The 26,347-nt window shown below is 35.3% G+C and overlaps 1 protein-coding gene across 3 annotated transcripts in view; it reads left to right on the top strand.

Moving 5' to 3' along the window:
* Positions 1-26,347, top strand: part of B4 (imaginal disc development protein B4) — a 225,792-nt gene that overhangs the window by 187,488 nt on the left and 11,957 nt on the right. For all 3 annotated transcript variants that reach the window (XR_011395541.1, XM_070107200.1, XM_070107201.1), the window contains 4 exons: positions 7,426-9,167; positions 14,539-14,781; positions 14,902-15,269; positions 15,337-15,868. Coding sequence is in view for 2 of the 3 variants with exons in the window: in XM_070107200.1 (XP_069963301.1) it covers positions 8,906-9,167; positions 14,539-14,781; positions 14,902-15,269; positions 15,337-15,868 (1,405 nt within the window). In the remaining variant the exon portion in view is untranslated. The remainder of the gene's footprint in view (positions 1-7,425; positions 9,168-14,538; positions 14,782-14,901; positions 15,270-15,336; positions 15,869-26,347) is intronic.

The raw sequence follows: 26,347 nt of genomic DNA on the forward strand, positions 1-26,347 counted from the left end.
AATTTTATTTATTTTATTTTGTTTTTTTAATTGTATTTGATTTTTTTTTTGTTTAATTTTTTTTATATTATATATTATAAATTTTCTTATATATATATTTTTTTTAATATTATTTTAGTTTTTTCTATATGGTATTTTATTTCTTTACATTAGTTAGTTAGTTCTGTTGTTTTGCATTTAGTTTTTCTATATCTCCTTTGTCTCTACTTCGTATTGATTTATTGCACACAACAAAATCTGACAGTTTGTTCGATATCAATTTCACCACTTGAGATCAGTAGATATTAACAAACAGCTGGCGAGGACATGTTTACACAATTACTGCTATGTGTTTGTGGCATTAAGTGATAACACTCCCATATGTATATTTTATGTGCATGTATTTGACTTTATAGGCACACACTTCCGCATATTCGTTATATTGCTTCATATGCCGCAATTAATCTCCAAATAAATATTCATCGAAATTAAATACTAGCCAATCCACTTGTTGGTTAACTCTGATAAGATTACGCACACAATTTGATGCCTACAAACAATAACAACAATGATAACAAAAACGACAACAACATTAACAAGCAGAACAACAACATTTATCAACGGACTTCACCCAATGCACTCGATACGCAATTCAATTTACGTTCAATTCACAGAAGACACACAGCAGTAGTTCAAAGTCAATTTCAAGGTCTTCCCCGTTGGCAACTACTCACACACAAAGTCAAAAGTGAGTCGAGCAACTAAAGCGGTACAAAAAGCAAAAAAAAAAACAACAAAAAATGGTAATGAAACGGCATTCCACGAAACGCAGCCACAATGTCGACAAAAACCCGATGAAATTCAAATGGTTTCTTTTAAATTCATTCTTTATCTCGTTTTTTTCACTGTTTAATTTTATTCAAGTGACTTTCATTCGGAACGATTCATAAGGTTGGAATGTTGTGCGTTTTCTGACACCGTTTGCTGTGGCTGTTGTTGTTGGTGGTGCATAATTTATTAATGTTTTGAAATCTCTTGATTTCAGTTGGTTGATTTGCTAAGCTTTCAATGGCCCTATAATATATGTATGTAGAAGTATGTATTAATATTTGACAAATATACCCCCCACTGACGCGTCGACATATTTTCGTGCGCCTCCAACGAAGCTTTTGGCATTTAAGCTACATAGGTAGTACGCTTACCTACAACTGTTTCCAAATAAAAAATAAATTAATTTGATTGCACATTCTTTGCAGCGCATTTTTATTTAATCTTAAATGTGTGTGTGTTTTTTGTTCTTTTTTTATCTACTTTATTTTATATCATACCAATGAACCGTTAAATCACAGCTATATTGTTTACATTCGGCGTACTTTCCTATCTACCTGCCGTGTCTACTCGCATACTGCTTGCGTTGTGCTTTTCCACTTTTTTCGCTGCCTGCTTCACTTCCTCGCCGCACGTTTTAGTTATTTTATGGCCTGACACTCGGCGCATTTAAATATGTGTATATATGTATATACGTAAATATATACGCGCGTATATTTTTTTAGCGTCTAGCACTTCACCGCCTTGGGCCCCTGCCACAGCTGTGGTCAACTGGTTCTAAATGCGCGCACGTTATTGACCTTCCTCTTCGCTTACACACCATATACATATGTACACATATTCTCATGCTCCTGCATTTCTATGTGTTTACATATGCTTACATATGTAATATTATATACACATACACCTACATATAAATATGTATGTGTACCCTATATACTTATGCCGAACAGTGATTCATAGTAACAACGACGACAAAAGTTAATGACAGCAAGTCTATGCAATAAAATTTTAATTGTGAAATTAAATAAAACACACTAGCCAAAAATCATGCCATACCAGAATGAAGTCATTAAACTCTTCTATAACAAGAAAAAAGGTTAACTTCGGCTGCACCGAAGCTATAATACCCTTCACAGGTGTACAAATTATCTTGATTCTGATTGGTCAGTTAAAATGTAAGCTATAGCTGGTCATAGTTGTTCGACCTAAACCATATGTTCGGATGTCTTATATAACATTTTGTGCCAAATTTCTTGAATATATCTCGGCAAATAAAAAAGTTTTCCATACAAGAACTGGAAGACGAAGTCAAACATGGTTAAATACACTCAACTAGACGCGCTGATAATTTACATATACCAAACATCTGCTTCCCCAACAACTCATTTTGGGTGTTATGACCTCGTGGCAAACTAAATGTACGCTGTCCAGGGTATAAAAGGTTTGTAAAAATATTTTGCTTCCTTTTTTAATAACATACTTTTTTCACCACATCGGCTATTTTCAAACACGTAAGATCATAGAAATCTCTTATAACTGCTGATTGAGTCTAGCGGAGCCTTAAAGCTGCATGTTATAACTGTCAACTGTGATTTTGTATTACTCTCGGACCTTTTCTAAAGCTTCTTTGTTAGTTTAGGTTAGATAGCAGTGCAGTCCTCGCAGCAATAGTTACGCAAAATTCCACTTGGACAGCTGTGAACGGTGGTCCTTTATGATTCCGATCACTTCTAGATATGGATCACCAAATCCTTATAGATCGACGAAGCTCCTAAAAGCTTCCACAAATTTGTTAAGGTTGCTAATATCAATCCCAGTCGCTTCGCAAGCATCGCCGAAAGTGTGTCTGCCGAGGTTTCAACCATATTCTGGTAAAAGCTGGATAGTTGAGAAGAAATAATCTAGAAAGTTCCACCTCGCTTTCCTTCGTACAACTTTTGCAACTCGCGCCAAGATCGCACCGCTCGTGAGCCTATTGAGTCATTCAAAACACACCGAAATGCAACTTGCTAAGAGCAATTAGTTCAATGGACCTCTTGCGTCCCACTTTGGAACAGAAGGATCTTGCAGCCGCTGAAAGCTTAGTGGTGGACCAGCGCTTGCCAAGGTCACGAGAGATCCATAGATTCAACACTAGAGCGCAAATCAAAATCAAAGGATTTAGATTTTACAAGCTGTTGGTAGTTTCTTGAGTGCTCTTAAATGAACAAGAATAAAACTTGAAAGAGACAGAGAAGCAGCGTTAGTCAAGCCTAAAAGACCAGTATCTAATACAGTCGTTCATATAAGTAGTTCTGAACACCAATAAATATATCAGTTAGTTTTGGGAAACATAACAAAAGATCTTGATGTTTTCTCGTCGTATCTAGTATAAGACCGCAGTAAGAGGGATCAGCGCAGGAACACTAAGAGTACTTGCGGTAAACTACCCTAATTCATTCCTAGATCCTCTCAGTGTGCATTCGTTCCGACCCGCGTCGAAATTACCAAAATTTGTTATATGTTGTAGGCACCAATCGAGATGTATCATCTTATCTACGAAACTGGTACCGGCACTAGACTCTTAGAATATGACTACGAGGATCGATAGCTTATTATTAGAAAATTTGAAGGATGATCGATGTCGCATACAAAAACAATCAGTTCAAACAAAATTATTGAGTGCATATCCAAGTAATAATATTATCATTATTGTAAATATATGATAACAGTGGAGAGATAAGGAAGTGATGGGGTACTGACTACTCATACTGCCCTAAAGAGAAGATGTTGTCAGCAAATATATACCTCAGATAGCCTTGAAACTATGTGATTTCTAAAATTTGAAAATGAATAATTTTAAGAAATTTTACTCAAGCTAAATATCTCTCACGGTCACAGAATTGCCGCATACTCTCATTAACTTCTTTGAAGTCACTTTTATGTTTTCGAGTACTTAGATGACTCGGCTTTAAGGGCTAATGAAAAGACTTAGCAAACAAGAATTAAAAATAAATAAGTACTTGAATTTGAACTACGTCAAAGTTCATACAAATCTTAATTTTTTTTTCACACTACACTTTCTCAAGGTCACACTCATTAATTAAGTAAAATCGCCCAGAGTGAAAATTCTCAAGCAAACCATAAAAATCACATATGTACATATGTATGTGTGTAAGTGACTATATGCACACTTGAAAGCTAGCGCTCGTAATAATTCATAAATACTCGTTTTAGGAAAATAAACAACAACAACAAACAAAATATAGCACAGACTGATGCGGTCTAAATAAATTGGAAGCGAGAACAATAAATTCAACAAAAACACATAATAACAACAATAATTATTATTGAGTTAGAAACCAAAACCAAATGTTTGTAAGTATGTATGTTTGAATGTATGTACTACGTGAGTATGCCTCTGTGCTTTTGTATGTACAAACATTTGTAGCCCAAGTACACACGTTTTTGCTCCAACGTACTCGACGACATGCCTTACGCTACATACTATGTATTCGTATGCACATAAATAGATATCGTGTTATGTACATTGCAAAAAATCTCGCTCCCCCCTCAACAACACGCCCCTCCCCCATATGACGCAAGCAATTGCTTGCGCGAGTAATTTAGAAATAGGGCACCCCAACACGCCACCGCTAAGCTAAACCCCCACCAGTGGCAACAACAAAACTAGGAATAGCACCGCGGCAGCCCGAGTGACGGCCAGTACGACAGTGACGTCGGCCGCTTTTTAATTATCACACTTTAACAGCTGCCGCGAGACAGCGCATTGCCAGCCAGCGCGAAAGCTTATCGCCAGTCATCGGTGAACATGTCAGTGCTCGTAAATGTACATATGTACATACATACATACATGTGTATATACCTATGTATAGAATAAAATGTGTTTGTATATGATTCGATGTGTTGTAGGTGGAGGTGCAGATTAAACGTGCGCATTTTTTGCGATTCCTCTTTCGATATAAATTATTATTATTATTTCGTGTGTTTTGCTTATCTCCTTCAAAGTGGTATTAATTTTATTTCCTGCTTAAATATGTCAGAAAGCCAAATTTTGCCAAGCACTTGAACAAAACTGTATAAAATAATATTTTCTTAATTCTAAAACACAAAAGCTTGATCTTTAAGAGATTACAGTTAAGCTTATACCGGGAATAACCATAAATTATTTTGATATTTGCTTTTAGCTGAAAAGTCACACTGCATGCATACATATGTATCGCGTTTCTATAAAAAGTGGCATAACTCAAAAAATCTGAATTTCCTACCATATATACAAAGCAACTCCCCTTATAACGTTACTACCTACAAATATAGCTTAACGGCATTTAAAAACTCTCGCTGGTTGATCTTTTCATTAGCTTTTCATGCCGAAAAGCTTGAAAGTTTTATGTGTGTTAATCTTCAATTGTCTACATTTTTCTATTATGCCATTATTTCAGTAAACAAGTGACATACATATGTACATTGTATTAGAGCATACCCTTACTACATACTCGTAAATTACGTTAAACTAAATTATCTCGAAATAACTTTAAGCTCTTAAGCATTTAGGTAAATATAAAATTTGATAACAAACTATTATTGTCAGAATGGTTAGAATTGAAGCACATTTGATATTGAATGCAGTGAACGCTCGATATAACGAACTTGGAAATTAATTAACTTTTTTTTTGGAAGTTTCGTGCTTTCTTGGATCAGTGCGTTAATATAAAGGCCACTTCCTTGCTTTTTACGTACAATATATAAACTCTCTAAGTTAATAGGTTAATCAACTCAATAATAATTTGAAACTGTATTGTTGCAAACGGCGTGCTCCTAGACGCTAGACTAGTATTACTATGAAGAGTTGTCACTGCTGTATCTATCATATAAATAGCCATTCTTGTAACCATATTGCAAGTAAATCGTATTACCCAACGAAATTAACCTTTTAGGCAGCTTACCAGTTAGCTAACTAGAAACTGCCTTGTTTCGTTGAGTTGAGTTAAGTTGAGTTTCGTCGAGAGTACGTGACAGTTTCAGGTGCTACGTGTTGACTTCTACCATAAAGTTAGATATCAAACGTGCGTACCAGGACATTGGCCTATTATAAATAATCGCAAAGCTGTGAGTTCACTCTGGTCATGGGTCGCTGGACTCTTATCATTATAACTTCTGACGTTAACGTAGCCCGAACCGCAGGTAACTGACCGACCTGTTTGGGCACCTGTGCTACAACTTCTCATATACAGAAATAATTTATGAAAAAACTGTCTGAAGAATATGGCCTTGTGGAACCGTTATACTTGTAGAATCTACGTCTGCAGTGCCTAACCGTTTTAGTTTCATAAATTAATATGAAAAGGTCTCAACCCTGCACGTTTTCTAGTCAATTGAGTAGAAATTATGCTCAACTGGGATGGTAAAAATTCGGAATATCCAAAGTTATTGTCGGCTTTGGAATTAAATTCAAATTAAGACTAATTTTTAAATTGTATGAGCCCTTCGAAAACTAGATATATAAAGAATAAAAGAGCCTTCGAAAGCTTTGAGCAAATAAAAATAAAACTTTTGAAAGCTTTTGGTGAAAGAGAAAACGAAACTAAATTTCATTTTGTGTAAATCAAAATTTTTTAAAGCAAATCAATTTTATATTTGGAAGGGATAAGGGTGCCACCTAACTTCAATTTCAAACATTTTACATTATATATTTTTTAACCAGGTTCAACAGAGCTTTTAAAAGTTTTCAGCAAATGTCCTTTATAGTTTAATTATTGGTATAAATTATAATTGTCCAAAACAAACCAGTTTTAATTTTTCAAGGAACAAGAAATCTAAAAAAAAGCCGAGTTGCCACCTAATTTCAATTTTAATGATTTTATATAAATTTTTTTTTATAAACCAGGGTTAATATATGCTGGGTACTCTGAAATCAATCAAGTTTGTTTTTGGAGGGCACGAGAAATTTCACAAAAACTGAGTTGCCACCCAATTTTTATTTTGTTTTTATTTTATTTTATGTTTAAATTAGCATAAACCTGTTATAATTTGAACTTTACAACTTGTATGCGCATTTACTACCTTAATAAGTATTTATTAAACTGTTAGTGGCAACACTAACTACCTGTTTTTAACAAATTTTAACTGCAATATACACCCAACTTTTAATACATATTACACCACTGGACCAACCTGAATATATGTTTTTATAAATATATTATTTATTGAAAGTTTTCTTATAGCAAAAATATGCCGTTTAAGTCATTGAGAGTATAAATATTCTGTGCTAAAAGTTCTAAGTACCTGTGCTGTATTCATATGACCTGTATACCATATAGGTACTTGCATGAATACATACAATGCATACGGACATGGGAATATAACCCGCCAATACTGCCAGCACATTGTCCCATGTCTCACAACAAAAAGAAGACGCGCTGCTCAGCAAGCGGCAGGCATACATTAGGAATAAACTCAGCCATTACAGCTGGCAAACTATTGTTATATTAGAATTATTATAAGAATAATTATTTTTACAATTATTACAAGTATTCAAAGACACATTACAATTGTATGAGCATAACTAATGTTGTTGTTTTTGTTTTTTTTTCTTTCTTTTTGCCATACACACAGGTAAGCAACCCCGCCAGTTAGCAAAGCAACAAGATTCATATACAGCGGTCTGCCGGCCTGCCTCTCTGCTTTTTGCATTGTGTGGCTACTCAGCACATTGTTGTAGTGCTCAGCACTCACATACCCACTCGCTCACCAATCAAGCCAGCGAAGCCAACGAACAAGCAAGCAAAATCATTCAGTTAACCAACTAACTGACTGCCTTTTGGCATTTGTTGCTGTTGTTGCATTTTTTTATTTGGACGTCGCCGCCGTCGCAGTCAACGATTTTACAACAAAACGCAACTAAATACATACATACATACATACACAAATGTCGTTGGTTGAATGTGTCGATGACGATGACGCCCGAACGCTCGGATTGACTGACTGAGTCACAGCGGCAGCTCATGCCTTCATTGTTTATAGCGGAGTGTTGCTTACAAACGCGCTGTTGTTGTTGCTGTGAATTTTGTTTGGAGCACAAACACACACACACACACGCATAGGCGCGCGCACAAGCAGAGACATACAACGAACCGTGTGGAGCTTCGCATGTGGCTAGCGCTGACGTTGGCCGGCAGTTGCATTCGACGCGCCAACGGAACGGGTCGCGTCTACAGTCTACGTGAGTCTGGCACGACGAGTGTTCGCGAGCACGCGTGTTGCTAAGGTCGTCAGCGCAAATTTTTCCGCTTAGCAATACATCGGCAGCCACAAACACACACACATATATATGTGTGTTTGGGTGTGTATGTAGCTACGTCGATTGCCGTTTGTCGTTAGCAGCAGCGTTGTCAACGCCGTCATTACCATTGTTTGTGTATAAGTGCTTTTGGGCTGTAGATCATGCCAAATACGGGCCGGCAGTTGACAGGCTAGCACAGTGTGAATTAGAATAGAACCAAGTGACAACGAGTGCTGCTACTTTGGTTTGGCAAGAATTAAGCGTGTAAATAATTTTCCAAGTGCATGCAAAGCAAAAGCCGCAAAAAATGCATAGAAGAGTGAAAACTAAACAAAATGTGATTTTCGTAAGGATTTCGAAGTGCCCACGAGATATAATAAAAAAGTTAATTTTTAAGTGAAAAGCGTATAAAGCAAATTCAGGCAAGCAAGTGCACTCAAGTTATCAACAAAAGTAAAGTGTAGTGCGTGCAACATTCCAGTAGCAAAGCAAAAGAACAAACAAAGCAGAGCAGAAAAAAATTTAAATAAAATAAAATAAAAACAAAATCGCGTTCACTGTGTGCGTGCGTGTGTTAGTGTGCGATCACTTCATTGTGCTGTGCGCAGGCGTGCACGCCCTACCCTTACGGCAGCTGCTCCCAGTAAGCAACAACAAGAACTACAACAAAACAATAAAAGCAAATTAAAGTGTTGTTGTTGTGTGTTTCCTCCTCATAGTTATCGAATTCAGTTTTATTTGTTTATTTTTTGGTGTTTGTTGTTTTTGTGATTGTTTTGCGCGCGCGCTCAAATCGCTTTGTTACCTAGCGAAATGACTGATTCCATAAAATTATCCGAAATGCAACGCAGCAGTATCGAATTCGAACGTCAACGACACTTGGCCAACTGGTTTATCAAGAGTAGCCCGCACATGGCAACACCAACGAGTGTCGCCGGCGTTGCAACAACAGCAACAACAACGGCAACAGCAGCTGGTGCAACAACAGATAGCACGACAGCTACGACCACTACGAGCGCAGTAGCAGCAACAACAACAATAAAAAACACAGCGTCGTCAACAACCAATCTAGTAGGTGAGTAAGATACCCCAGCGGTGCGCGTCGAAAATTCTTTAGAAATTAAAATGTAGCAAAAAACTAAAACAAAAAAAAATGCAACGATATTATAGGGTAGTTAAATATATACGCGACAGTTACTATGCACACACACAAACGCACGCGCGTTGATTTATTTAGCGGCATTGTAGCGTAGCGCTGCTTTGCTTTTGGCTAGCGCTGCTCGCGCTCACCGCAACAATGTTGCGTGTTCAGCGAAAAAGACAAATAGCGAAACAGAAAAGCAATAAGAAGCCTTTCAAAGATGATGAAATGCTCATTGCAATCAATTAATCATTTTAATCGTTCTGGCAATGAAATTGTTGAACTTTTCACATGTCACGCGCTCGTTGACAATGCGCTGGGAATGCTTTAAGTGGTTAATACAGCGTTTAATAGCGCTTAAATGATGCTGCGAATAATTGCTTTCATGTGCAAAAAGCAAAAAGCAGCAATTAATTGTATGACCGCGTAGCAGTGAAATTAATCGCTATTTTGAGTTCACAATTTCAATTTGAAATGAGTTTTTGAAATGAGTCAACGACAAAATCGACACTTTAATCGATTAATAAATACTTAAATCGGTTCGTGTAACATACATTTATTAATATTAGGACTAAATTATAAAAAGATAGTCAAATATATATTTTCATTACTTATCGAAAAACGTCAAACAATTTTAAACGTTTTTTGAAATGTAGGCCAGTGCAGAAACCTTTGAAAATGCTAATAATTGCAAGAAATGCATAATAGGTTAAAACCCATAGCAAACGAAAGGTAAAATAACAAAAATTAAAGGAAATTATAATTTATAAGCGCTCTGAGGTAGTGAAAAGGAAGGTGATAAATTTATTATTAGTACTCAAAAATATATTTTCTTAACCTAGCGCAAAACTTCAAAAAGGTTGGAAAACTTCTTAGAGTGTAGGCCAGTGCCAGTGAAAACGGTAAAAAGTAAAATAAATTCGTAATAGGTTGAAATCCATTGTAAACGAAAGGAAAAAAAAACCCATTTGAGGCAGTGAAAAGGAAAAGGAGGTGCGTATTTGAATTTTTAAGCGTTTAAAACGGTGTATCTCTATTTCCGCAAAAATTAAACAAAATATTAAAATAAAATTAATAAAAAATTAAACAAAATATTAAAATAAAATTAATAAAAAATTAAACAAATATAAAATTACGAGTCCAATAAAAAAAAAATTATAAAAAAAGTTGGTAACGTAGGCTTCTCCAGCTTTTGTATCAACACCTTTTTTACATAACCTCACAATTTACTTGAATGTAAAAAATTTAAACATCCAAGTTTTCAGGTATTTTACTTTAATCTTGTGCAACAAAAATTCTTCACAAAATTTGATGTAAACTTACCTTCTTCCCAAACACACTGTATTTATACCCTGAACAGGGTATATTAATTTTGCCACGAAGTTTGTAACACCCAGAAGGAAACGTCGGAGACCATATAAAGTATATATATTAATGATCACGGTGACGAGCTGAGTTGATTTTGCCATGTCCGTCTGTCTGTCCGTCCGTCCGTCTGTCCGTCTGTATATACGCGAACTAGTCTCTCAGTTTTTGAGATATCGATCTGAAATTTTGAACACTTCTTTTTCTCTCCAAGAAGCTGCTCATTTGTCGGGACGGCCGATATCGGACCACTATAGCATACAGCTGCCATACAAACTGAGCAATCGGAATCAAGTGTTTGTATGGGAAACTCTTTCATTTGACGAGGTATCTTCACGAAATTTGGCACGGATTATTAGTTAAGGCAACAATGTAATCTCCGAAGAAATTATTCAGATCGGATGACTATAGTATATAGCTGCCATATTAACTGAAGGATCGGAGTAAAGTGCTTGCATGGAACATTTTTATATTTGACGAGGTATCTCCACGAAATTAGGCACGAGTTATTGCTTAAGGCAACAAATTATTCTCCACAGAAATTGGTCAGATTAGATCACTATATCATATAGCTGCCATACAAATTGAACGTTCGGAATCAAGTTCTTGTAAGGGGCCTTTGTTTTTGTGAAGGGTATTATAGCTTCGGCGCAACCGAAGTTAACGTTTTTTCTTGTTTTTAATTAACAAAATTGAGGGAGGAAACCTTATTTCGACTTAACATTAAAAAACTCCAAATTTTTACACAAAAACTTTCACGTCAAAATCTAAAATTTTTCCAAAAAGTCAGTAGGCTTTATGTTTGTTGAAATATATACATTACTGAGGTAAATTTTCTCAGAAAATGCAAAACAAGATCCCACTAAACGATACAAAGCTGTTGTTTCTTTTTTCATCTACCTATTATTTCGTAGTAGCAGCTGGTTAGCTTAGCAGCTGTGCACTTTCTGAAAAATTTCCTAAGTAACGTATATTTCTCATACCGCTATAATCTGTTTTTTTTTTTTTTGCTTTCAACAATTATCTATTAGTCTTGAAGTTGAATTCTCAGTTTAATACTTGCGTTAAACAAAAGGACAAATATGTTAGTAAACTTAATAAAAAAGAACTTATTTCGCGAAAAAAAAAATCTTTTAAGCAAATAGTAAGCGTATTTTTTACAATTTAACGCTGAAACGAATCCCGAAATTTGAGCGTGAAATCGTTCACCTTCGTCTACGCCCATAAAACTTTTTATAAAAACAAAAAATCATTTTTTCTTTATCATCAATTGAAAAACAAAAAATAATAATTTTTAAATTTGAACAATATATATAAATAATAATAAATATGTTAAATTAATTACAATTTCTAAATATTTATTTTTATTGCATATATAATGTTAGTAAAATACCACTAAAATATTGTTTTTTTTTAACAAGGCATTTTTGTAAAATTTATAAAAAAAAATGTGTATTACTAAATATTACATTTTTTCACAATTGCAATGAAAAGGGGTCATCAAACTTTGTCTCTAAAGTAATTATTACAAAAAGGTTACTTAGCCATAGATATAAGCATTAAAAGAAGTTGTATTATTCATTCCAAGGGGGGAAACCAGTTTAGGAGGCCGAAATTCGAGAGTTTTAGTGATTTTTTTGTAACTAAGAAAGAGTAGTAATAATTCGTTTAAACTAGCAGGATAGTTTAAGCCTATTTTGAACTACTCTACTAAATTTTTCAATCCGCCAGAAGTGGTGGAGTTAAAGGGTGGTGTCCATTGACGATCGCCATCAGAGTTGACTGCTGGCGGGACACCTAGAGGTCACAGTTTTGAACTGAAATCATTAATTTTTTTGTCTTTCGTTAGTAACATATTTTCTAAGAACATGAACCAAACTCTGACCAAAAGAGTTGAAAACTAAATGGTTTGGAGGGGTTTGAATATAATGTTATATTTTCATATAACTTTTTTCACCTTTCTTACATAAAAAATATATTTCACTTAATAATATCATTCCAGAGTTTGATTCGTATTTTGCGGACTTGAATAGAGGATATTTACACAAATTTTAAGATCGGTTCGTCAATAACTTTTCGAGCTAGGATTCCCGCAAGTTGAGAAACAGTCGTTTCGAGAGAAACGCATTTAAAAAAACTGTGCGCTTCGGGGTTGAATCATCTAAACTGATTTCGCCCCTTAATAAAGGGTACATTTTTTGACATGTGTTTTTCCAGAAGAAATAAAACGTATATAATTTAATTGTATGCATATACCAATTTCGGCACGAAAAACTTATTAACCATGGCTCGGTAGCGTTCCCTATTGACTGTAGCATTATGGTCGGCCTCATTTTCGAAAAAATATGAACCCTTCGCTTATGAAGCACACCAAACAGTGAACTTTTTTAAAAATAAATCAGTGTCTCCATAATGGCTTGTAGATTGTCATCATTCCAATTTCGACAATTTTCCATTAACGTATGGATTCAACAAAAACTAAGCTTCAGCGGTGAACAAAATATTCTTTTGTTTACTGTACCATTACTTTGGTAATAAATTTACACCATTTGCAAACGTTGTTGGAATAAGTCTGATCATTATGAAATGACAAACCAAACTGAGTAAAAAAAAACGTAACAGCTGTCAAAAAGAACAACTCCGAAAAAGTTTTGTCTCAACCACACGTCTAAAAAAACCACCTTTAATTAAAATTAGTAAACATAAAAGCAAATAATTTTTAATGCTGAAAGCAAGGGAAACTCACTTTTAGTGTTATCGCGCTGCTTATGGAATAGTAATTTCGAAGAGAAATTATTGCATATTAAAAATACAAAAAGATGTCGTATATGAAAGAGACAAATTTGATATGCAATCGGGAGAAATTTGTTTTTTTTTTTTTTAAATATATTTCTTAACTCGGAATATTCATAGCATTTTTTTTTTGGAGCCGCTCGAACCAACTGAGCATAGTATGAATTTTTCAAAAAAGGCATCTACGTTTGACTCAAATTTCGTCAAGCTTTTCCATTTTATTTACGCACCTTGAAAATATATATATTTAGCTTGGATGCTCTATTATCACTTAAGAAAGCTTTTTTAAACTCATAAAACTTCGCTCTTGATTAATTTAATTAAAAAGACAAATGACTTGGCATTCAAACATTTTCACCTCAAACCATGCACCCACGTTTTCTTTATTGTATATTAACATAACGTGAACCATACAAATATTCAACAGAAAGCTTAGGGCTTTAAAATGTTTAGTACGACTTTAGCATAGACCTCTCAAAGTTCCACAAATAAACCCAACTGATAAATATTATCAAAACTACTTGCCCAAAATAGTTAAAATTATTGCTAGAGAGAAAAAATATTATATAATTATCAACGTTTCAGTGACAAGTAATGCTTTTTAGTACTCTTCCCTTAGATTGCTAGCGAAATTCTGTAAAACAAATTTTTATAATAAAAAATCTCCAACAAGCAAAAATTTAATTGTAAATAATTTTATAATAGTACAAACAACTCAAATCACCAACAACTAGTCCGTTTTCATATGCTTTTCATACATGAAACTTTTTTAGAAGAAATAAAATTTACCTCCAATTTAAGAGAGCTTTGAACATAGCGAAAGCTCTTTGCATTGAAAGCTCTGAAATAGCAGAGTATCTTTTGCTAATTCCTTGCCTGCAAAGCATAAGTATAAAACCGCCTTAAAAGCAATTTGAGTAACTCGAAGCCATGACTTTAACGCCCACCAGTTAAATTAGATTTTTGCGCAAATTTTCTTGTCTAGCCAGCGCTTAGTTGAATAAAAATTTTAAACGGAATTAAAAAAATTCCTGCATTTTGCAGTTTTCCATTCTTTACTTCTGTCTAATCGAATCTTAAGTACATTACTCATTCTCCAGTCATTTATTAACGCAATTCTCCCGCCTGCCTTTTTCTTCACTTTCAGGTGGCAACCATACAAATGGCATGTCGTCGTCGTCAGCCGCCGCACATCATCAACAACAGCAATTGAATGCTAAGCATCACAGCAGTTGTGGTGGCGGCAGCAACGTTAATCCACCGCCTCCTGTCTTTTTCTTAGTCTCCAACAATGGCAACACAAACGGCAATCTTGTCAATGGCAGCAAGCACAGCAGCAATGCGTCACCAGCTGCTACAGGTGTTGCTACGCCGCCCAATGCGATAAGTGGTAAGTAATTAGCAAGCAGATTTGTTAAGGTTTTAGTTTTCGCATTTTGCGCCGTTTACTATTCATTTGTATTCGTGACATGCAAATGACTAATTACAACACCTACTTTGCACATTACAGCTGTCTCCGGCGGTCCGTTAGGCCATTTCGCGGCGGTCGAGGGACGCAAACCGAAATTGCGACGCTTCAACTCGCACGACACCAGCGCAAATATGTTTTCCGTGGCGGATTTCGAAAATGCGCGTCTAGCGCGACGCAATGAAATCGAAATGAAACAGCGCTTGGCACGACGCATGCGCATGAGTGCCGGCGGTGGTTATGGCTCTGCGGCCGGTGTTGGCATGAGCGCGAATCTGGCCGGTGGCAGCGGTTGCGGACTGGGCGCTAATGGCAATGGCAGCGGTGCGGGCAACTGTGGCAATGGCAGCATGTGTGGTGGCGGCGATTACTCCACCGGCGATAGCAAAGCATCCAAGTATAGCAATGAGGTGAGTGCTGAACTTGAGAAAACTTCAATTAAATTTATGAAATTTCTATTTTTTCTTTTTTTTTTAGTCCCAGCACGAGCCGCTACCTGCGGACATCTTTCTCGATCGCTATTCGTTGCCGCGCGTAGTGCGTATCTCTTATAAGACGAAGTTCTCGGACGAAACGCTGCAGTCGTCTTCATCGAATGGCTCGTCCACGGCTACAACACATACCACCGGCACCAGCGCCTCGAACTCGTCGGTGAGCGCTTGTGGCATGACGGTGGCCATTAACACCGGTACCTCGTCATCGACGGCCTCCTCAAGCGGCAATGTGAATGCGCACAGCTCGGGTGCTACGAATACGAGCAGCAGCGGTGAAAGAGTGACCGCCAAGCACTCCACCTCGCATAATACAACAGCTGCTGCAGCATCTCAGTCAAATACAGCAATTAACGGTAACGGCAATGCCGATGCGAATAGTCGTGATCATGCCGATCACGGAGAGCTGTTCTTGCTTTATCGGCTAATACGCCTGCGTCACATATTTCACGGGCATAATGCCAAAACGGCGGCGGCGAGCCGCAAGAAAGGTGTGCTGATTCCGCAAGAGTTTCCAGGTGAGTCAAGTGAAAAACGAGCTGACGCAATGACAATGACAAGCTAAAAGCAATTTCATGCCCTTCACAATTTTTAATTGAATTCATATTGGCTATTGTACTCTTAAATATACACACAAATACATACATATGTATATGTATGAGTATGTGAGTCAGCGTCAAAAAGTTCTTTTTAAAGCTGATAATTTAGGTACGTACGTGTCTTTATGAAAATATGCGCAGCAAGAATTCGTTGACTAATATACCTATATGTATGAATATGTTTTCTTGCTGTATATATATATATATATACATATATATAACAGTACAAAAGACAACCCTCGGTGTAATGTTGTGAAATTAAGTGTAAAACGGTAGAAGTACTGAGTCTTAGCTAATCAATGCTGAGGTCCGAAATGCTCTTAAGTGATAAGAACGAAACGAATAATTATATTAAGGATTTTCGATATTTATTTAGACAGCTTTTAGCTTAATTGATCAAGTTTCTATAATAGAATAGTGTCTCTGCTAATTTACAATGAAGAAAGCCTTTTGGGGAAACAATTAATAATGAAATCTCAATCCTTTTTTATATTAATTGGATATGCATATTATTTCCTAAGATTTCTTTAGACTCTATTCCATTCCATCCCCAAAAAACTGCGCCATCTTGGCGGTCAAGAACGAGTCAAACCAATTTTTGATACTCGCTTCTTATGATAACCGTATTCCAGTCAGGGCGTTCTGCATCGACCAAAACAAATCGTAGTCAGTAGAGGCCAGGTCTCCCCTCTAAGGCAGGTTGCGCCAAACTCCCCATCCGCTGTTTTCCAGATAGTTTTTAAGCGCTCTCGCAACACGAGACCGAGCTTTGTCATGTTGAAAAATGATTGTCTGGTCTATGGTGAAGTCGCAAATTCCGGGCGATTTTCAGGAATTTCAATTTGATGAGTTTTTTTGGTAGCGTTCCCCATTAGTGGTTTTAGCCGGTGTTAGAAGCTCATAATACTGTACACCCTTCTGATTGCACCAAATACAGCATTACCTGCAGTCATGGACATTCGAATGAATTTGGCTGTTTGGCCAGGTTTCACATACGATTTTTACTGAATCCGTTTTTGATCACCGGTCAAAATCCAATGCTACTTTTTGAGGCGTTCGAGCAGCATTTCTGACATGCAAAATCGTTTTTCATAAGCACATTAATATTCCAACGCATGTTTGGAATATTGGAACTATTGCATGAAAATTATGTGAAAGTATCTTTTGGCCACCGCGCGAGTATAGCTATAACCCCATAAACCCAATATAACATACTACTTGAGATAGTACTAAATGGAGCTTAGTAGTCTTTAGAACAGAATACTAATAATTTTACTGGTTTCGAAATACTACCGTAAGCTGCAAATTGCTTCTTTTAAAAATCGCAAATTTCGTAAAGGTGTTGGAGAGTGTTTACTGTTACACATCAATCTTGGTTTTGGCTAACAAGGTTATGTGAAGTAACCCTGAAAGAAAACCAATATGAGTAAAAGCTAGCCTACGTTCAGGCCAATTTTTTTTATTATTTAACTGATTGCCACATGTTGTTATAAAACATACTTTTATTTAAAATTTTTGTAATTGTAAGCTTCATGCGAAAATTCTTAAAACACATTTTCATTAATTTAATCAAGTTTTTGTCTAACAATAATTCTATAAAAAACAAATTTCATATCTAATCATGCATATAATATAACTTAAATTAAAACGCAGCTTGCATAGTGCTCTCAGCTGTCAACAAAATTATAAAGCGGCGAAGAAGGCTCATAAACAGGTTTTTAAATAACACTCAAACGTCATTTACATAACAATTGATTTCGAATTTCAATACAGATTGAAATATTTCATTGGAAAGTAATAAAATTAGCACTTTTCGTAGCAAAACATACAGACACTCACGTAATTATCTGTGAACTGCAAGGGAATATTAATGACCTATATGTATGTATTTTAATCAATTTTTGTTTTGTTTTTTTCTCAGCCACGATACTCATATCAGAATTGCTCATAGTTTATGGCGAGTGGATACGGTATTAGCTTTTGAATGCAATTGGCTATCATTAATATTAAGTACTTTTGGCCAGCAACAGTAGCGCCAAACAATGACATAACGGTCGTTACATTAACAACAACAAATAATCGACGTGCCCATACACATACTTGCATATGGATGAGTGTGTGTATGTGTGCTATATGACTGTATATGCTAGCTGGCCGGTCACGATCATATGAAAAATGCAAATGTGGTGTAAGAATGGCTCATAAAATTGTATAAGCAAAAATAATAATAGCAACAAAAACAACAATAGAATAATTTCTATACAGAAGGCAAAGTAAGGCAACACAGCGGCTACGATGCTGTCGTATGTGTTGAAAGGAAGCACACAACTATTGTACATATGTATGGATTTGCATATGTATGTATGTATCTTGCTACACATATGCCTGTCTGCATTAGTAGTTGTGTAATGAAAGGAAAGCAATAAATGAAATGATTATGGCGGTCGGTTGGCAATGCCAAATGTCCTTCTGACAACAGTTGTCATCATTTGCTGTCAACGACTTCGATGGCAAACGGCGACGATGGCAAATGTAGCATTTGTAATGCATACAAGCACACATACATACAAACATACATATTTACATACAGTTATTCTCTTCCAAAGCCACAGCTATTCTCACACATGCCTCATTGTTGTTGCCACCGTCGTGCTCATTGTTGCTGTTGCTGTATATTTTTACTATAATCATTAGCTTGCTTAAGCAAGTATATGTGCATGTGTGTGTAAAAAATATACAGTTTTATATGTAGTTATAGCTCGTTGTTAGCCATGATAATGCCATAATGCCAGCGTTTTGGTTAAATGTTGTAGAGCCATGTTGCCACTGCCTTCGGCGCTATTGTTTATATTTTGTTTTTGTTGTTGCTGCTGCCAGCTTCTGCCGCTATATTATTACATTAGTGTTTACACAATCGCACTTTGGCATTATGGAAGTTATTTCTCATGTGCGCTTATCAACATACTCGTATGTACTCGCCTATGCAATGTTTTGTATATATTTGTAAAGACTTACATGTGCACATATTTACTTAATCTAAAAATACTGATATATGTGCTCTGAAGGAATGTTGAAGCCATAAGAAAATTGCACAAATACACTTTTTGAAAGTTATAGCCGCTTTTAAATAGGCTATACATTTTTAAATAAATTAATTAAAAAAAGTACTGTACTTTTTAAAATTTAATCTGTAATTCCTGTTTTTTTTTAATATTTTCAAAAATATTTTTATAATATTTGTGTCTTAAATTTAATTCCTTGACTTGTATCCTAGCTTTGATCGCACAGTTTTTATGGCAGCTATATGCTATAATGAACTGATCTGAACAATTTCTTCAGAGATTGTACCATTGCCTTGGACAATAACCCGTTGCAAATTTGATGAAGTCTCTTTGAATAAAAAAAGTTTTTCATACAAGAACCTAACTCCGATCGTTCAGCTTGTAAGACAGCTATATGGTATAGAGATTCGATTTCGGCGATTCCGAGAAATGAGCAGCTTCTTGAGAGAGATAAGAATATGTGCAAATATTCAAATTGATAACTCAAAAACTGAGCGATTCATACATACATACAGATAGACAGACAGGCAGACGGACATGTTTAAGTCGATTCGACTCGTCACTTCGTGCCAAGCTTAATATATGCAGTTTAGGGTATAACAAATGCCATTAAGATATCGATTGGCTTCCTTAAATATCACATGTTTGGCAACTTCTCATAATAAAGTTATGAAAAATTAGATAACTTTCAATACAATTTCTTTAAACCAAAAAAAATAATAATAATTTTAGAAAATTCTAATTGGTGACCACCCATGAAGCTGTAGACTTTTGCTTTGACTTTAATCAGCTCTTTATATTCAAGATTAATATTTTCTTCAACTGCGTAATAGCTACTTTTTGTAGAGACCACTTTTACAATTCGTGAGTTTCATGTATCTTCTTATATGAGAACATTAATGAAATTGGATTCTAAATAAAATATAACATAAGGTATTACAAAATTTTGTTTTATGAAAAAAAAAACAGGAAATGTTTTGTAAAAGCAAAAAACCGTTATCATTCTCAGCACAAAATTGAAAAAATTGTCCAAAAATGAGTTTTTGAAAAAACAAAAATTTTTTGCAAACCTCATTTTTTTAATTCACGTGATCAGCACAAAAATATAAAAAAATTTGCTTAAAAAAAAAATTTCTTAAAAAATTATTTATTCTTAAAAATTAATTTTTTTATTAAAAGATTATAAACGATAGTTTTCGTATACTCCTTTAGATATTGTCTGAAATTTTTGGAGGCTACTTTATTACTTTGATTTCTGCCTTAGATAGAATGACATTAATTTCCTACAGGGCATCTATTTAAATGTAACTTTCTATTATTTTTGACACAATGACACAAAATTCTTACTGGGTATTTGTATAAGTTTAAGCAATAGAATACTGTTTGCACTACAGTGGTTTATGCTTTTTTGTTATTGTTGTTAATGGTACTTTAGTAATCGTGATGTTGCTATAGTATGCGAGATAAGCGCAAAGAAAAATCCAGCTTGTTTACTAGTTTGAAAATTTATAACAGTAAAAACGCATTACATTGATAATATTCTTCTAGAAATAAGTGTATTAAAAAAGTTTAAAAAGTAAAAACAGTAAAATAATATTACCACTTGGCTATAAGGCAGAGAGGGCATAGACTTTAAAACGAAAAAATATATTAATTTGCTAAAATTATCTTTTTTTACCGATCTGCTAACATCTCACAAGCAATATTTCGTTTGCTATCAAAAATTAAAACTTTTTCTGTGCCTATTTTATATTTTATTTATAACTATGGACGCATACTTTAAACTTTTATCAATATATTATAGTCATATAAGCGACCGTGCTGTCCACTGATATGGCAATATCTAATATAAATAGCAAATAATTCAATATATTATTTATCGTATGATTTCGTCATGTGTGCATTTATTTAAATAGGCACGTGTATGAACAGGTATGTGTATGTACGACTGCATGCAACACACTTATTAAACCACATTTGCACACACATGTATGTACATACATACAAATAACACACACATAAATATATATACAAGTATAAACATGCATTTGAGCACCTGACTGCCCGCAAGTTACTGTTTAGAACTTTTAACAACTTTGTACACATACACACACACGCATAGATTTACATGTAAATATGTCGGTCAACATCTGTTACATGGGTGGTGATAAATCAAATTAGCTGTTGCTGCAACTAACCACAAACTGTAGTTAATGTCATGCATTGTTGCAGGTCCGTTGTGCCAACATGTAGTACTCCGCCGTCGCACGTACACACGCACACAGCGAGCAGCGACCTTCCGAGCTTTATAGCATTCTAATTATGAAGCTTCAAACTGGCTGGCATTGTTTGCTTGTTTGCTGCAAAAATCAACTCTGAAATGACAGTATTATCAAAGAGAAAATAATTCTACATAATTTATGCGCATAACTAACGTCTGCTGTATGGACTATTAATTTTGTTAAGCTAATTCCGGATTTCTATGACAACAAGTATGATCGTTACAAACAAGCTGAGTTGTTGGAAGGGTTAGGTAGACAATAGTGTTTGCTTTTTGTATATGACAAAAAGAGTTTTCTTACTTAGTTTCACACTAATACCATCCATTAATAGCTGTATATGTATACCTTGCATAAAATTGTAAGTTCAATATGCTCACTGATTCGCTAACACAGCCACTAAACAGAATGCCAGAATGCCTAACAAGCTTAGCTTTCGATTTAGATTCTCAGCTGACCAGTAAAAAGAGAGTTTAATATGAGTTAGTTCATTCATAAATCTACACAAATCAGAAGAAATCACCGCTTTTCGAAATTACTTCTTGTATTATCTTCTCAGTTCTCTCACCTTTATAGCACTTAAATAAGTAACTGGCCAGCTCTCTTTGACGTCGAAAGCACTGAACGAATTTCAATACTGATTTAGTTAAATGTTTTTAGTTTTAGACTTTTTAGTCGTGACTAAAAAAATATACTACCCTATCCCCTATATATAAGGATTTGCCAAAAACTAATCACTTTTCAAGCTTTGAAATATACGGATTTTTTTTTATTGAACAAAATCCAACTCAACTAAAAATAGATTTTTAGTAAAAATTTTATGCTCTTAAAAACTGTAAAAATATTTTATCAAAAAAAGTTCAAAAGTTATGGTTTTTTTTTGTAATGAAATAATACTTTTTACGTGTTCTTTGTATGGGAAACTTTGAATGCTTAAAGGCTGAGAATATTAAATTGGCCACGAAGTTTTAACAACCAAAGGAAATGTTGGAGAACTTATAAATTATTGCTTTAAATGATCAGCGTGTCGAGCTGAGTCGATTTAGTTTGTTTGTCTGGCCATCGTACATCTGTTGGTTTGCCATATACGCAATCGTACCTTAGTTTTCGAGATATCGGTCTGAAATTTTGCAAACAACCTTTTCTCTCCAAGAACTTGCCCATTTGTCGGAACCGTCGATAGCAAGCCACTATAGCATATAGCTGCCATACAATGAATCGATCAAAATCAATTTCTTGTATGAAAACTTTGTAATTTGACGAGATATCTTCACAAAATTCGGCACGCATTATTGTCCAGGGCAACGCTAAAATATTTGAAAACATTTTTTAGATCGAAGCACTGTATCGTGCAGCTGCCATATAATTTAAATGATCAAAGTTGAGTTCTTGTATGGAAAATTCTACTTTTGTGTAAGGTATTCAAACTTCGATGCGACCAGGGTTAATGTTTTTTCTTGTTATGTCTTTATTTAGGTTCATTGACAGGTTAGGTTTTGGCTCACCCTATTGTATAGCATATGCTTTGGTTCCAAATGAAATTGTACATTTATTTGTATTATACTGATTTTCAAAAAAAAAAAACCATAAAAAAGTCATTAAGAAAAAGTCAAATATAAGATTTGACTGCTTAAGAATTGTTTCGATAATAATAATCGTATAACATTTGTGCTCTGAATGCCTTTCCACACTCTAAGCACTACTTAAATGTGAGTACCAAAAAACAAACAAAAACAACACATCACAAGTGTATGCGCCCTCATAAAGGCGAATAATTAAAACGTATACTAATATTGCATGCCATAACCACCATTTACGGCTGTTGTTGACATTTTGGCTAAAAGCATTTGCCAAATATATTTAGTACGCCGTCAAGTTGTGTTGCACGCTGCCAAATTGCAGCAATTGTGGCAACGCGCTACTAAGCGTTACGTTTGCTCGCCACAAGTTATGCTCGGGCGCAAGTCTAAGTACTGCTCATACTTCGTGGCGGCAGGGAAGTGTGCCTGTGCAACACTGGTTGCTTAATTTGTGCAACTTGCTGCAAGTTGGCAAGTGCAGCTGGCCATTTAACACAGGCCGCAGCGTCTAATAAACGTTTATTGTGTTTGCGCGTCTCACTGGCTTAGAGGATTTTATTTATGCGCTCTGCCAAGTGTGTGTTTGAAAGTGCAACTCGGTTTGTATGTGTTGCGTATGAATGTTGGTTGCGCCTTATAATCGCCTTTGTAGTTGTTTGCAAATTGCAATATTAATTTGGCGCCAAGTGCTGGCAGGAAAAACCAGCAAAGCCGCACTTCTTGCAACAGCAGAGTTATGCGCACTCACACACCCGCACTGCACCGCTCTACTACTACAACACACACACACACACATGTGGTTAGCTGAAGCAAAGGCCCTTTCGCCCCCACAACTTGCACCTTTGCCCTTTACCCTTACACCAACGCTGACCACATGCCGTGTTGTTTTCAAATCTACACATACACACACATATATACATATATATATATAAATATATATGCACTCATTTATACACATAGTTACATAGAAATTATTACGACAAATTACACTTATGTTTATGATGCTTTTAAGGCTCCGTCATTGCCGCAATGGCTTTTGTAGTTGTTTTCACCTCTTGTTGCCGGCAATTTGAAGTAGTCTGGCACCCACACATGCTCACAAAAGCACAGAGGCGTAAACACCCCCACATGCAGCAAGTTTTAATGGCGGATTACAAAATCAAACGAGCCTTCCATCTGAGCACCCAAGTACAATTGCGCCATTATTTACTGTGCTTCTCATGCTTGCGCTCTTGTTGGTGCCTATTTTTGTTTCTATTTGTGCATTTTCTAGTGGTGTGCCTTAGAAACTCTTTACTACGGATTTTCTTGGAAGAAAATGCTTTTGAGTAGTAAAATTTGATTTTCTATAAATGAAAGGGAAATAAGACATATATGACACTGCGCCTGGTAGTGTTTACAGGCCTAGGTCAGTAGGTAGTCGTATTAGCTTTTGGTTTGAATTTAAGGAAATATAACATAAAGGTATGCATCCATAAGGTGGAAAGAAAAACGACAGTGTACTCATTCTCATGATTTCTACTCTATTAGTCATCTGAAAAATAAGCCATAGGCGAATTGTGAATTAGTATAAATAGTATTATCCAATGAACCAATATAACTGAAAAAAAAAAATTCTTAAAATAGCGGTTATTAAAAAAAATTCAGTTTTTTCAAAAAATTTTAGTTTTCTCGATTTTTTTTTTTAGTTTAATATGATGGATGTACATTTAAAGAATATTCCTGCCAAATTTCAAATAAATAGCGAAGACCACATCTATAAAAGTAGTATCGAGTAGCACGCGTTTAAAGTTCCTCCAGTCGTCTTTTGTTAGATATGTTCTGTCTAAATCGGCCAAGTTGCCAAAACACTAAAACTCCCATAACTTCAAAAGTAATTTGAGTTTTGAAAAAGATATTTTTGAATACCAAAACTTTCGATATGTGAAAAAATCGATTTTTTTCAAACTTCTAGACTAGAAAATTGCTTTAGACATAATATGGAAATTATTACAACATTAAAGCAATATCATTGACCTAATTCTCGCGGCATCTGAACAGAGGACCACATATACCTCTTCTAGTGTTAAGAACTGCAGTTTTGTCGACACAAAAGCTTCGATGACATCTGCTTGTTAACTGTCGCGGTACTTCTCGCAAAGACCCCGTTGGATATCAGGCTAAAGCGGAATTGCAGGCAACTGCAAAACTGATGAGTTGACAAGGAAGGGCACATTAGTGTCGCTGTCGTTGGAGTGAGAACGGGTTAGAGCTCCGCTGTTCTCTTGCTGGTTATCAGTGAACAGCAAGATGGCAAGAGAATCAGCGAGCTTTTCGTTCTCAGCAAGCTTAAGCAGTTGGAATTATAACTGGTCATTTTCATATTGACATCCACGCGGAAAAGTAAAAATCATCACACCGAGCTACTCCTCTAGCCTAAACTAGGTCAGTATTATATTGTATACAATTTCAGCAAACAAAAATATAAGCTTGGTATGCAACATCTAATTTCATACTTGAAAAGGTGGCCAGCAGCAGCACATTTCAATCGAGATTGAGTCCATATCCATATCAGAATTACTATGAACAAATTTCTTGACAAATTATTCAAAGTTTTAGACTGAGAAGTATAACTCACACTAGTTTCTATATCCGTTAGTTATTAGAAAAATATTATGCTAGATGATAGCGCTCTCCGTACTACTTTTCTCATTAACTTTCTTGCTCAAACTCCACCGTCTTGCCACTACTGCGAATTGCTATTTGATAACAACAATATACTCAGCTTAGTCCACCGTTTTTTTACACTCGTTTGCGCTTTTAAATTTATGCTATGCCAAAATATTTGACAGCATTGTTTGTGGAGCATTAACAAACTTTTATTTACATAACCAACCCCATAGACAAACAAAGGGGTGGCGATAAAAAAAAGACAATATTTTCGCAAAGGTTATGTGAGTAAAATATCGCAAGAAAATTTGCACAACAAAAAAAAAGAACAGATGGAAATCTTTGTGTTTGTGTGGATGTGTGAAGGTTATGTAACAAGCTGTCATTGTGCTAAATAATATACATATTTGTATATAAAAATTATTTAGTTAGAGATGACTGTTGCCAAAAATTTACGATTTTTTACCAAAGCGGCTGTGCAAGCAAATACGTTTTTACCGTTATATTTGAAATTTTAAAATACCATCTGATCAAATATTATATGACCCAAATTGACAAAACAAAATATTTGTTATTATCGTAAATATACATATACATATATATATGAATATAAATGGTTTACCAACAAGAACGACGTGATGTTAATAAGAAATAAGACACTCAAATATTATAATGGGTTCCGGTTTTTTTTTGTTGTTGTTGTTGAGATAATTTTATGCCATTTATGATTTGAACAAAATGTCGACTAAATGGCCACCACATCTCCGTGTGCATATCTCCGCCCGGCATTCCATACAGCATTTCGGCATGAAACACGAGGCGGCGCAC

This window comes from Bactrocera oleae, chromosome 3, assembly GCF_042242935.1.
Source record: "Bactrocera oleae isolate idBacOlea1 chromosome 3, idBacOlea1, whole genome shotgun sequence".
Lineage (NCBI taxonomy): Eukaryota > Metazoa > Arthropoda > Insecta > Diptera > Tephritidae > Bactrocera > Bactrocera oleae.